The following is a 13,104-nucleotide window of genomic DNA, read 5'->3' on the forward strand; positions in this document are numbered from 1 at the left end:
TGTATTGTTCATAAATGCTACTTTTTAAAAATCATTTTGTAGCTTTGTAGATAGCTTCCATTTGTTCATATTAAATATCAGGATGTGAGATGTGACATATTTAGGTTGCAATCCTAAATTTGCTTACCAAAGTTGCGATGAACTTAGAGGAATTTACTTCTGAGGAAACATTTTTAGGCTTCTTAAAAATGGATGTGTAAGGTTGATGAGCTTCTGGGAACTCCCGCCCCTGCCCCACCCCCACCCCCGCCAAGCATCTGTGCAGGGGAAGATTTATTTCCTTGTATTTCTTCTATTGCAACATTCACATGGCACAAAAACAGCATTTTTTTAAGGACTCGCCCTATTTTTCTGATTGCAAATTATTTTAACTAATTTTTAAATTGTGCTTTTAAATTGCTGTAATCAGCCCTGGGAACTAACGATGAAGGATAAGTAAGAAATATAAAGAATTAAGAATTTCCACCGATATCACCTAAAATCATATCTCCCCAACATTTGTAAGATTGTTACAGATACAGGTCAATTGTTTGTTTGTTTCCTAAAGGCTTGGAAATGATCACAGCACATTTTATAAATAAATTTGGTAATTCTACTCCACAGCGGCAGTAGCAGTTGGTGAAAGCTGTAGCTGAGATCACATAAACCAACCTTCATATGTAACTGCCTCACACTATTCACAGGCTTCAGATGAATCTCCAGGATAATGATCGGTGGGATTCAACTAATGAGTCCCATCAGCAGAAAACACACATAGATTTTGGCTTGCTCAGTGGAGCTTTCCTCCCGTGAGCACCCTGAAATTTGCTTGAATTCCTCCCATTGAGAAATTAGCATAACCAACATGCTTCTTTCTGTTGGCTTTTGCCTACTCAGACAGTTTTCCTATCTATGCTTTTCACACGTGGCTCTTATAGTGCTTTGTCAACTTTCTTAAATTACCATAAATATGGAATCAGGGCCAGATCTCAATATTATCTTTTATAATTCATGTAGCACTATCAGTGTGCATGGCACCACACTCCGTCCCCGCTGAAGCTTCACTTACTAGGGTCATGTGGCTGTGGCTTCTGACAAGATCGCAAGAAAGCCTAGCAAGATCACACAAAGGCCTCTTGCGAGATCTCGCCGGAACCCAGAAGCCACCACAACCACTTCTCCTCAATTGTCTGGCACTAGGGGGGCATGCCTGCTGAGGTGCCCATAGAGGTGCCCCTTGGATTCTGCCACCTGAGGCGCTCCCCCAGTCTGCCTCATTGACAGACCAGCCCTGCAGCTAACACAAGAGGAGCCAACACATTTTTTTATTCTTTGTGAGAGCTACTATCAGGTGGGGGTGACGCGGCTGGGGTTGGTGCAAGGGGGCGTCAATCCCCCGCCCCCAAGCTGGGTCACCTCAAGGGCCTGGATGCCTGGCTGCAACACCACCCACCACCAAAGGTGAGTGGTCCTACTATAAGAGGATAATATTCTGAAATGGGATTTAAAGTTTTACATCGGAAAGAAGAAAAACTGGATGCTAATTCAGTTAAAATCTTGATGTGGCAGTGACAACCGCCTTTCTGACACAGCTTCCCATTTACAAAGTGATCAGAAACTGAAATGTGTGGTGTAAATGTAATGCACATATGATGAATCAACACATCTGCTTGCATTTTTGGAGTCTTCTTAGGGGGGCTGGTAAGAACTCTGCTTGGAAGTGTGGCTATAGAGGCTCATTATGAGCTTCTGAATTTTAGAATGTAAAACTCCTCAGCTCATCTCAGATGTGTCCAGAGATAGAAAGGGTACAGAAATTGATGAGTAGGAGGTTCTACATGAGGGCAATGTCAGGAATGCATCCCGTCAAATGATTTTTCCAAAGTTCCCAAGGCTATTCCCCCATGTTTTATTAAGAAGTTTACATGAATGCTGATAATTAACAATCGGCTTTCTACACTTCCAACATAAAATGTTTTTCTTATGACATGGTTGCCACAGCGTACCCAAAGTACATTGACTTCTTCTGTGTTTGTGGCTTGTATAAAGCAGCACCCATGTTGCTTGAGATGATTTTATCCATGCCCAGGAACATCCTATACAACAAGCATAATGTGTGAAGCAGGACTTAGGCTGCAATCTCCACTTACCTGGGAGTAGACCCATTGAATTCTTTGGGCTTATTCTTGTGTAGACACCATTAGAATCACACTGTAAGTATGTCTTTTAACACATTGTGATGGCTAGTAATACTGCTGGGAACACTTCTTTGTTACAAAGGACCAGAAAAAGAATACTGTGAGGCAACAAGAATAAACAGTTCCAGTCAATATTGCATTTCCCTTTTCACTCTCTAACGACAGCTGTGTTAATTTCTTTTCTGTTTCCCCTGTGGTTTCACAAGGAAATGAAGAAACAATACAAATCAATGTTCGTCAGACTGAAGATTATCCAGTTGACCTCTACTACCTCATGGATCTTTCAGCTTCCATGCATGATGATCTGGAAACCATTAAGGAACTGGGTTCTACCTTGTCAAAAGAAATGTCTAAACTGACAAGTAACTTTCAGCTGGGTTTTGGGTCTTTTGTAGAAAAACCAGTTTCACCATTCATTAACACCGTGCCAGAAGAAATCAAGAATCCTTGCCAGTGAGTAGCAAAAACATCTAGTTCAAATACATTTTGGATCAGATTTCTGTCCTTTTCAGGGGTAGAAGTTAATTTGGGTCTAGGGAGCAGGGTAACCAGTTACCTTCATTTTCAAGGGGGCTCCAGTCTCTTTAGTTGCTATTTTCTTGGGGTATCAGTATTTCACCTTTTACTTGTGTTACATGAATTGAAAACAATAGAAATGTGGGCAGAGCAATCTAAAAGTGTGGGAGGAAGGAGAACCAAAGGCAGATGAACCATCTTTTCCTATACCCTTAGCTCAGTAAAGCAAAGGCTGCCGAGGTTTCCATGGTGGTGAGCAATGTCTCCACAGGTAAGTCTCTGTCTCTAACCTTGGAGAGACAGTCTCTGAAACATCCTGTAGTTTCTTGGGGGCCTTCCCAAGGACCTTCGGATTGGCACCTGAAAAAATTATCTTTCAGATTACTTTTTTTTTTAATTTTAATCAAACAATTATACATGAATGTGTATTTGTGTGTAGACAGACAGACAGACAGACAGACAGACAGAACAAAAGTAGATGTTGTGAGCCCTTATGTTTGCCAATAGACTTCAATCCTAGAAGGATAAATACCCACTGTCCATTGCATAGTGATTTGAGGACCTTACCACCTTTGTTACATTTTAACATATTTTTATGAATGCCAATTTCATGTGGATACCTATTTGGGCATCTGGAGGACTTTTATCATACTGTTTGTTCAATTTTAGAAGGAAGAACTAGTGGCTATTTTGTTCTCAATGTGAGGTGACAGTGTGCATATTTTTTCAGCCATTTTCTAATCTATCTTTTTATTTGTTAAATATGACACTTAAAAGAATAAAATAAAAATAAAACTAGACAGACAGACAGACAGACAGACAGATTAAGATATAGGAAGGCACAATTTTGCCGTCCTCCCTGTATTCATCACATGCAGCACTGTTTCCATTACCCTGTAGATCAGCTTCTGCCAAAAATCTTGTTATTTGTCTTGCAGTCCGCTGTAGCAAAATTTTGTAACTTAGGTATTTATTTATTTAATTGATGATGGTTTGTGTTCAACATACCGCTAAGGAGATTGTTCCATCAGCACAAAAATTTCTGCTAGCCTGATAGAACTATCTTCTCTCTCCTCCCCACCCCATACACTATTCTGAGTGTTCTCATGATCCTCTAGAACAGATTTGGGAAGGGCATGGGGGCTCATAGGAAGAGCAGAGGTGTGGGGAAGTCCCGTTACACTCGCAAGAATTAGGACCGCAATACCTCAAGGACCACCTCTCCCCCATATAAACTGACTCAAACTCTGCATTCATCATTTGATGCCCTTCTTGGTGTGTCTCCTCCACATGAGGCCCAGAGGGTGGCAACATGAGAACAGGCCTTCTCTGTTGTGGCTCCCTGGTTGTGGAATGCTCTCCCTAGCGAGGTTCGCCTGGTGCCTTTAGTGTCTATTTGTAGGTGCCAGATGGAAACATTCTTCTTCAACTAATATTCTAGAGCCTTTTAAATGTGTCTGTGGAAAGGGTGGGTATTGTTTAGCTGTTTTGTTTTTAATTATTTGCTTGTTTTTATCTTGTATTTTATTCTGTGAACTACCCTGAAATCTTATGATGAAGGGAGGGATATAAATCTAATAAATCATCATCATCATCATCATCATCATCATCTTTATACTGGCTTCTGCTTGTGCAGTGCCTTAAATGAATATGGCCAAATGTAACTATTATGTTATTCCACCCCATTCATTTTAGTGCAGAGCAAAAGCAATGAAAAAAACATAATCTTATATGTATTATTCACAGTCTGAAAGTAACAACAGGAATACTAATCATATTCACTGCATTAATCTCCGTTCCAGACATGGGATGAATTAGTGAAGGCCTGCAATTTCTGCAGCCATTTCCATTTTTGTTGGGAATCTGGGTGATTTGATGCAATGTGTTGGTTGCCTCACATCATCTATGTGTTGCCTCCTTCTTCTTGAGTTAGACTTTTACCCCTTGTCTCTCTAGAAGCAATTCCAGATACCAACTACATTTTCTGCTTTTAACATAACCTGAGTAGATTTGTTTCACTGCTTTAATAGTTTTGACCCCTTTCTCCCTGCTGTTTGGAATCTGTCCTTACCTGGATTTGGTACAATCGGTTTGGATGTTAATTCTTGAACATTTTTGAGCATATTTTGCCTCAGTTGGAGGTAGTGATCATTTTTATAACATTAGTTGTGAATTATGAGAGCTTTTACAAATTATAAGGCTAGAGGGAATGTTTTGGGCTGATGGATAATTGATGTGTTGGTCTGGAACAGATGAATTTAAATCCCACTGCACTTGTAGAGTACTGAGACTCTGTAGTAGTCAAGTCCTGTGAAGTCTCTGTAGCACCCTGCTTTATGGGATCATTATACAATTCACATCTGATCAAATAAACACCGTAACAACATTTAAAAGATCCGTTTTTGTCATATAGCTAGGTTGTAGAAGCTGAAAGTATCTTTACAAAGACTACAAGCCGCCTTTAAGCTATTACTGAGTGTATGCTAATCTACAAGCATTTGTGGGTAAATAAAGTTACACAGTAGAACATTGTAAATAGCAAAGTGCTATGCTGTATGTTTCATTAATAAGAATTTTCATGTGATCTGCTGCATTGTGTGTCTGTATCTACAGAAGTGTCCCACATGACTGCTCTCCAACATTTGGATACAAGCACATTCTGTCATTGACAAATGATGCTGAAAGGTTCAATGAAATTGTGAAAGAACAGAAAATCAGTGCTAATATAGATACTCCAGAGGGAGGATTTGATGCAATTATGCAGGCAGCTGTGTGTAAGGTAAGGAAATCTAAATTAGAACTCTTTAGGTAAGTTCTGTTGCTGTGTTCACCATAGTAAACCACTTCCCACAGAGTCCAAGTTTATCTAACATGAGCGGGACTGAAATCTTAACTTCCATTTTATAAACGCTGATGAATCCAAGGTGCTAAGAAAGTCCTCTCAGCAGCATCTGGTAGCAGGTGGTACCATCAAGAGGGCCTCTGATGCTGGCTGTACTGTAAGGCCTGAGATGGTTAGTATTGGGGAGAAGACCTTTTGGGTATTTGGGTCCCAAGCTGTTTAGGATTCCACATGCTAGTACTAGGGATGGAGAAGAAATTTAATTCAGTTTGCATTTAAAGGAGAAACTGCAAAATTTGTACTTTCCGAAGCAATATGTGAACTGAAACACAGCCATCCTTCAAAATTTCCACTTCTCTGAATGTTGTGTTACAGTTCTCCACTCAAGTAATGTATACAAAAATGCCAATACTGGGGTAAAGTGTGTATATAAGTGCATATATGAATGCAGATAGCATTCAAAATGCATTATATTGGGCAAGGTTGATTTGCAAAAATGTGTGTATTGGAAGAAATTCGCACTACAATTCTGATGAGTTTTCATGAGGACATTAAAAGAACAACACCACAGGTTTATGTAGAAAGCTTACTAGGAAAAAAGAAACAAAATGGACAGATTTGCCGTCCCAGCTAGTACTAACCCTCTGAAATGGGCCTGATAGCTTGCCAGTAGCCAGCACAGTACATTCAGGACTGGTCATACATGATCCCATTGGGCTGCTCCACACCACTCACTTATCTGGCAGCTGCATTCTGCACTAGCTGCAGCTTAAGGGCAGCCCCACATAGTCCATTGGCATAGTCCAGATGGAAGGACACTAGAGCATGGACTGTTATGGTTTTTATCACTGAAGCAAGACAATGATATAGAAGTACTGTACTCATACATTACCAATGTATCTGCTACCATAATCTGTTTACATTTTTGTTGCAGGAAAAAATTGGGTGGAGGAACGACTCATTGCATCTGTTGGTCTTTGTGAGTGATGCCGATTCCCATTTCGGGATGGATAGCAAACTGGCAGGAATTGTAATTCCAAATGATGGAGAATGCCACTTGGATCATAATAATGAGTATTCCATGTCAACTGTTTTGGTAATATGCTTCAAGTTTTACACTTTACTCTTCTATAAATTAATTGTATCTGCAATGTGCACATTCACAGAAAACAAATGAAAGGACTATTGGGGCCATTCCCAACTGAATTTGAATAACACTATCGGAGATACTTAGATAGTAGAATGCCGGGGGGGAGGGGCAGGAATCCATCTGAGAACTAAAACATTTATTATTTTATTTTATTTTATTTTATTTGCCTGCCTGCCTGTCTGTCTACCTAATTATATTGCTATCTCACCTCTCTACTGTTTGGAATCTAAGGCAGCATGCATGTGATCACCCATCCAGACACTGACCAGACCCAGTCCTACTTCACTTCAGGAAGGTGGTGGTCTCTCCTGACTTCAGACTATACCACGGAACACACATTCCTTTTCAGGAGTGTGGAAAGCAACCACCTCTCTTCACATCAGTGTATCAGTCCTTTTTTAAATACGCAGAGCCCTGGAATTCTTTGGTAAATGGCACTGCATTAATCCCAGTAGGGCAGCTCTGTAGCAACTCATATAATAAGATGTGCTACTTGAGTTTTGAGTTGTCACTTGTTTTATTACAGGCATGGTTTCTGTAGTTTTTTTTATTAGGACTTCAACACAAATACATTTTTAACAGGTGAAGGTTTTTTTTTAAATGCCTGGAGATACGTGTTCGGCAACACATCACTGGATAAATTAGTTGGCCTGGTGTTGAAGAGCCATGTGCAGGACTGTAAAATAAAACAAATGCAACTTTTCACCAGAGGCATGTATTAAGGATATACATAGGTCCAACTAATCCAGAGATGAGCACACAGAGGCCTCAGTTTCTAGACTCTTCTGTGCTACCATCTTCTTTTGATAAGCCTAAAGACAGCAAAGCCATGTTTTTGATTTAAAGTTTAACTTTTGCTTGATTTATTTTTCTTTATGTTTGTCTTCAGGAATATCCAAGTTTGGGACAATTGATAGACAAGATTGTGCAAAACAACATTTTATTAATTTTTGCAGTGACAAAGGAACAGGTTCCTTTGTATAAGGTAAGAGACATATTTCTTACTTGATCCTCCTTTTCATGTGTGTTAAGATGGCACATCAGTACAAAAAGCACTGTAAAGCTTCCAACATCCTCTAATTAAGGATCCTAATCTCTTTTATAGTAGCATGGATTCAGCACACATAGGCACTTAGTCTAATTCGACACTAAAAATATGGAACCAAGACTTATTTAGCAGAAGAACTGCATGCTCTACAAGACACAAAAAATAGAGGTAGTGTTTTTAAGAAGAGGGGAACAAAAATGCCATAGAAAGTATAACAATAGAATAGGGGTTCATACATTATAAAACTTGGTATAATGTTCCCAATGAACAGAGGAAGTCACTTGAGAACTCTGATACAAGGATAAAACTGATGAAGAGATTCTGAAACATGATGCTTTTTATAACAAGAGTGGTAGCCCACTCAGATAGTGAGGGATGTAGCATTCCAAAGGAAAATGGAATTTTGCAGTCATTGAGAGGTGGTTAGTGTTTCAGGATGAAATATAGGTATACTGCAGAGACTGAACGGAAGCCAGAGACTCCTTATCTAAAAACATATCCACTCAATATTTTCCCTTCAGTTCTGAAAGTCCTGTGTTCCCCTGGATATAATGCTCAGCCCATGCAATGAATGCTTTCTGAACAACACAGTCCAGACCACATTTCTGTTCCATAATAATGTCATGTGTGGCTTAGAAGGCTTCCCCTTGTCTCACAGCACTAATATCCCTGTTCCAAAGACATTATACCTCCTGTTGCAGATTATGTACCATATTTTATTTTATCCCTCCCTCCCACAAACACATTTAAAAGACTGTAAAATATTAATCAGCCAAAGGCCTGGTTGAAAAGGAATGTTGTTGCCTGGTGCCTAAAAATATATAATGAAGGCACCAGGAGAACCTCCCTGGGGGGAGAGCATTCCACAAATGGGGAGCCACTACAGAAAAGGCCCATTCTCATGTTGCCACCCTCTGGACCTCATGTGGAGGAGGCACAAGAAGATACATTTATATTATTTATATAATGACATTTTGATGTGTGTGAGAGAGGGAGAATATGTGTGTGCGTGCCAGTGGGTGTGCACACACTTGTGTACACACAGCCCCTTTTCTCAGTTAACCCGTGCAGATCACCTGAGGAGAGGCATTCTGAATGATCTGATGACTGAGGAGGGGAGGGAAGAAGAGCAGAGGCCACGTCTGTCCCTCAAACCGGGTGCAAGTCTCTCCTGCCTTAGAGGAAATAGGCTGCTGAAACTTTGAGCTTGAATGCTCTTCGCTTCTGTGCAACCTGGAGAAGGAGATTGTAAGTACAGTGGTACCTCAGGTTAAGTACTTAATTCGTTCCGGAGGTCCGTACTTAACCTGAAACTGTTCTTAACCTGAAGCACGGCTTTACCTAATCGGGCCTCCTGCTGCCGCCGCACCGCCAGAGCACAATTTCTGTTCTCATCCTGAAGCAAAATTCTTAACCCGAGGTACTATTTCTGGGTTAGAGGAGTCTGTAACCTGAAACGTATGTAACCTGAAGCGTATGTAACCGGAGGTACCACTGTATCTGCTTCTTGATTCAAACTATGAGATGTTGTTTCCAAATCACAAACTGTAGTTAAACTATGGATTACTGGAGTCACAAGATCAAACCATGGTTTCTGATCCTGGCTTGTTTCAATAAACCATAAGCATAATGACAAACTTGTTACTTTAAACCAGGAGACAAATGACTCCAGTCGCCTCAAAGTTGCAGGTTATTGAGCCTGAGCTTGTGCAGCTGAGAGGCTTCAGGAAGTAGTGCTAAGTGCTGCTCCACCAACAGAGACAGAAGGGCACTGTGGAGAGCCAACACTTTCTTAGCTGGAAGCCCCCAGACACACTGAAGGAAAGCTCCACTAGTGGGGTGGGTGAAAATGAGATGTGTTGTGGGCAGGCATAAAGATGCCGTATCCAAAGCATCGTAATTTCCCCAGCACACCTGCATTAATGGTAGGATTCTTATGTCAATCCAAGGGCTGGTGTAGAATCATAGAACTGTAGAGTTGGAAGGGACCACAAGAGTCATCTGGGCCAACGCCCTGCAATGTAGGAATCTTTTTGCCCAGTATGGGGCTCAACCCCATGACCCTGAGATTAAGAGTCCTATACTCTACTGACTGAGCTACCCCAGTGGGTAATTAAAGCGGCCCCCAAAACCTCCCCTGCCCACAGTGAAACGACATAGCAATAGCTTTGGTGGTTGTTCCACCATCAAATCTCACCTGGCACCCCATGCCCACTGCTAGCGCCCCTATGCCCATGCCTATTCTTTGTCCCAGCAACCCATATATGAATAGTAGGGTTGCCCTGTAAGAAACTGAACTCTGCAATTCGTGTATCATTAGAATTAAGATTTCTTGCTGAACAAGGGACTCATTATTTAGTTAGACACAATCGCTGGTGCAGTTTGACCCTAGATGTCACTCCATATGTGGAGATACACAATGGAAGCCCTCACTGTATCTATGTGAACAGATTTGGACCACCATGTATGAATACAAACAGGAATGTCTACCTCCAAAAGCTCAGTTTCCAGCAAGTGTCAGTCAATTAGTATTGCACACAGACAAGATTTCCATACATATAAAGAAGGGCATCTTTAGAGAGAATGCTGGTGTAAGCTGCAGCCCTCTTCTCATACAAATCTCCTGTAGAAATAGACTGGAATACAAGTAAAAGCCCCCAAGATTAGATCTAACAGCTTGAAATAAATGGCATCACAAATAGAGGGTTATGTTTTCTGTGGAATGACTGAGAGTGGTGTTATGCTACAGTTAACAGAAATCCTTTTCATTTGTTTGCATTAAAATATATACTATTTAGATAGGTAGATAGATATTATAAAATTAGTATTTTTAAAATACGTATATGAAAACTATAAACATGTTCTCAGAGGGGTTTATAGCTATATAGTAAAAACAAATCAGAAATGCAAATATAAATCCATAAAACCACCAAGAACATTTTTAAAATGCACAGCCCAGGAAAAATTATTTTAAAGTAGGAACAGATTTAAAGGTCTAGGACAGTTATTAAAAAGAAAAAGAATGAAGTATTTTAATAGTGCCAAAATTGCATCAAGGTAGGCACCAGACAAGCCTTTCTGGAGAGAATGTTACATAGCCAAGGAGCCACCACTAAAAAGATCCTTTGTCCAATAGCACCTCACCTGAAGAAGCAGCCTCAGAAGAAGATCTTAAGGTCTGGATATGTGCATATGGAAACAAGTGATCCTAGAAGTACCCTGTTCCCAAGTCGTGAATACAGTCATACCTCGGGTTGAATGCGCTTCGGGTTGAGCGCATTCGGGTTGCGCTCCGCGGCAACCTGGAAGTAATGGAGTGCGTTACTTCCAGGTTTCGCCGCTTGTGCATGAGCAGACGCTCAAAATGACGTCACACGCATGCGCAGAAGCAGCGAAAAGTGACACGCATATGCGCAGACATGCCATCGCTAGTTACGTTTGCTTCTGGATGCGAACAGGGCTCCGGAACGAATCCCATTCGTATCCAAAGGTACCACTGTAGCCTTAAAGGTCAAAACCCTGAGCCTGAATTGATTTGGAAACACAGTGAGCCAGTGAGCTGGCAAACAGCGATTAATATGCTCATATCCCCCTTCCCTCCCCAAGCCCAATTAGTAATCTCGTAGCTATGTTCTGAATGAAATGAAGTTTCTGGACCACCCTCAAAAGCAGTCCCATCTAACCCACATTGCAGTAGTCTACATATAATTATTACAACTTCCACTTATCCAACATAACAGAGCTTGAATCTATCATTAATTCATCCTGGAAGTTCTGTTCTGTCATTTAAATCAAAAGCATTGCATTCCAGGCATGTTACAAACTTGTTCAAATCAGCTCTATTTATTTATACACTTAGATTCAGTTATCCTGTTTCACTGTTCTCCAGTTGTGTATTGGGGTGTGCTAGTTTAAAAATCTACTGGTAATTACAGCTTCCTGAATTCACTGTGCTTGCTCACACTCTAATTATTTACCTGCTCATTGCTTCAGTTGTGTGAGTGGCATGATTCCTCCCCCCCCCCCCCCCGCTTTCTTTCTGCTCTATGTAGGTTGGTTATTCAAGTTGTACTGTATCCTCTTACTGTTACTTAGTTGCTTTTAGACATTATGTTCTTTGTTGTGTTTTAGTTGAAAATGTCATTCAGCAACAATGTGTACTCTGTTTTAAAGAGAAATAACAAATACCAGCGGTATATTCTGAGACTGGTAATTATCTGGAGTGACATATACCTATATTGGCCAAGATGTAAAGAGATACAGCCTGATCCTATGTATGCTTATTCAGAAATAATTTCATTTAGAGCTGAGATTGCAGTTTTAGATATGTCCAAGGGGATGCATGCTCCAAAAGACACTTTGTGTTTTACTCCTTAAACCCTGGGTCTGTCTAATATATCGTGCTCTGCTTTTGAAGTTCCCCTCAATTTCAAAAGTGAATTTCCAGATGCAACTAGTGGGGCCCCTGTTCAAAGAAAAAAAATTACCATCTCCTAGGCAGGTGAAATTAGTTGTTCATTTCTTTGGATCCTGGACACTAGAGTCACACATAATAGCTGTGTTTGAACATAAGGCTAAGCCATGGTTTCTTCAAAATGTGGTTTGTTCTATTAATCACAGGTGGTCTCACAGAAAAGCAAATAAGCCATTACAGTCATATATCGGAAGTTGAACGGAATCCATTCTGGAAGTCCGTTCGACTTCCAAAACATTTGGAAACCAAGGCTAGGCTTCCAATTGGCTGCAGGAAGCACCTGCATCCAATTGGAAGCCATGGAAGCTGTGTTGGACGTTCGGGTTCCAAAGAATGTTCACAAACCGGAACATTCACTTCTGGGTTTGCGACATTCAGGAGCCAAAATGTTCGACTTGCAAGGCGTTCGACTTCCGAGGTACAACTGTATTTGTATCTCCAAAGCTTGGTTTGTGCTCTTAGTGCTGCTGCTTTATTTATGCCTCTGTAGTTTGGCAAGTGGCCAAGGTCGGGTGGCCAAACCGTGGTTAAACAAGTTTATAGAGTTTGGATACAATAGCAAAAGATTGTCTTTAAAAGACATGATTCATATAGTGATTAGTTGCCATAAAGCAAACCACATTTAATCAGCTGGGTTCAGTTTGGACATCCAAACAAGCCACACTTTGGCTAAACCAATCATGTTTTTGTGTTATGGGTGAACCAGGATGTAGCAACACAAAATATTAAAAACAGGCCTATTACAAAATGATTCTTTTCCCACTTGTCCCATTTTCTTAAATAGCTTTGACTATATTCCAATATTATTTCTTCCAGTAATGGATTTCTATTCAGTGAGATTGCACTGATGGAAATAAAGTGATCCCTAATGAGTTATGTCATGCTGTAGTTTGGCAA

The 13,104-nt window shown here is 40.6% G+C and overlaps 1 protein-coding gene across 8 annotated transcripts in view; it reads left to right on the top strand.

The window, feature by feature from the left end:
- Positions 1–13,104, top strand: part of ITGB6 (integrin subunit beta 6) — a 71,014-nt gene that overhangs the window by 36,882 nt on the left and 21,028 nt on the right. For all 8 annotated transcript variants that reach the window (XM_083408129.1, XM_083408131.1, XM_083408127.1 and 5 more), the window contains 4 exons: positions 2,384–2,630; positions 5,307–5,472; positions 6,470–6,631; positions 7,575–7,670. In XM_083408129.1, coding sequence (XP_083264255.1) covers positions 2,384–2,630; positions 5,307–5,472; positions 6,470–6,631; positions 7,575–7,670 — 671 coding nt within the window. The remainder of the gene's footprint in view (positions 1–2,383; positions 2,631–5,306; positions 5,473–6,469; positions 6,632–7,574; positions 7,671–13,104) is intronic.

Source organism: Podarcis tiliguerta (assembly GCF_965153285.1).
Source record: "Podarcis tiliguerta genome assembly, chromosome: 1".
NCBI classification, from domain to species: Eukaryota; Metazoa; Chordata; class Lepidosauria; order Squamata; family Lacertidae; genus Podarcis; species Podarcis tiliguerta.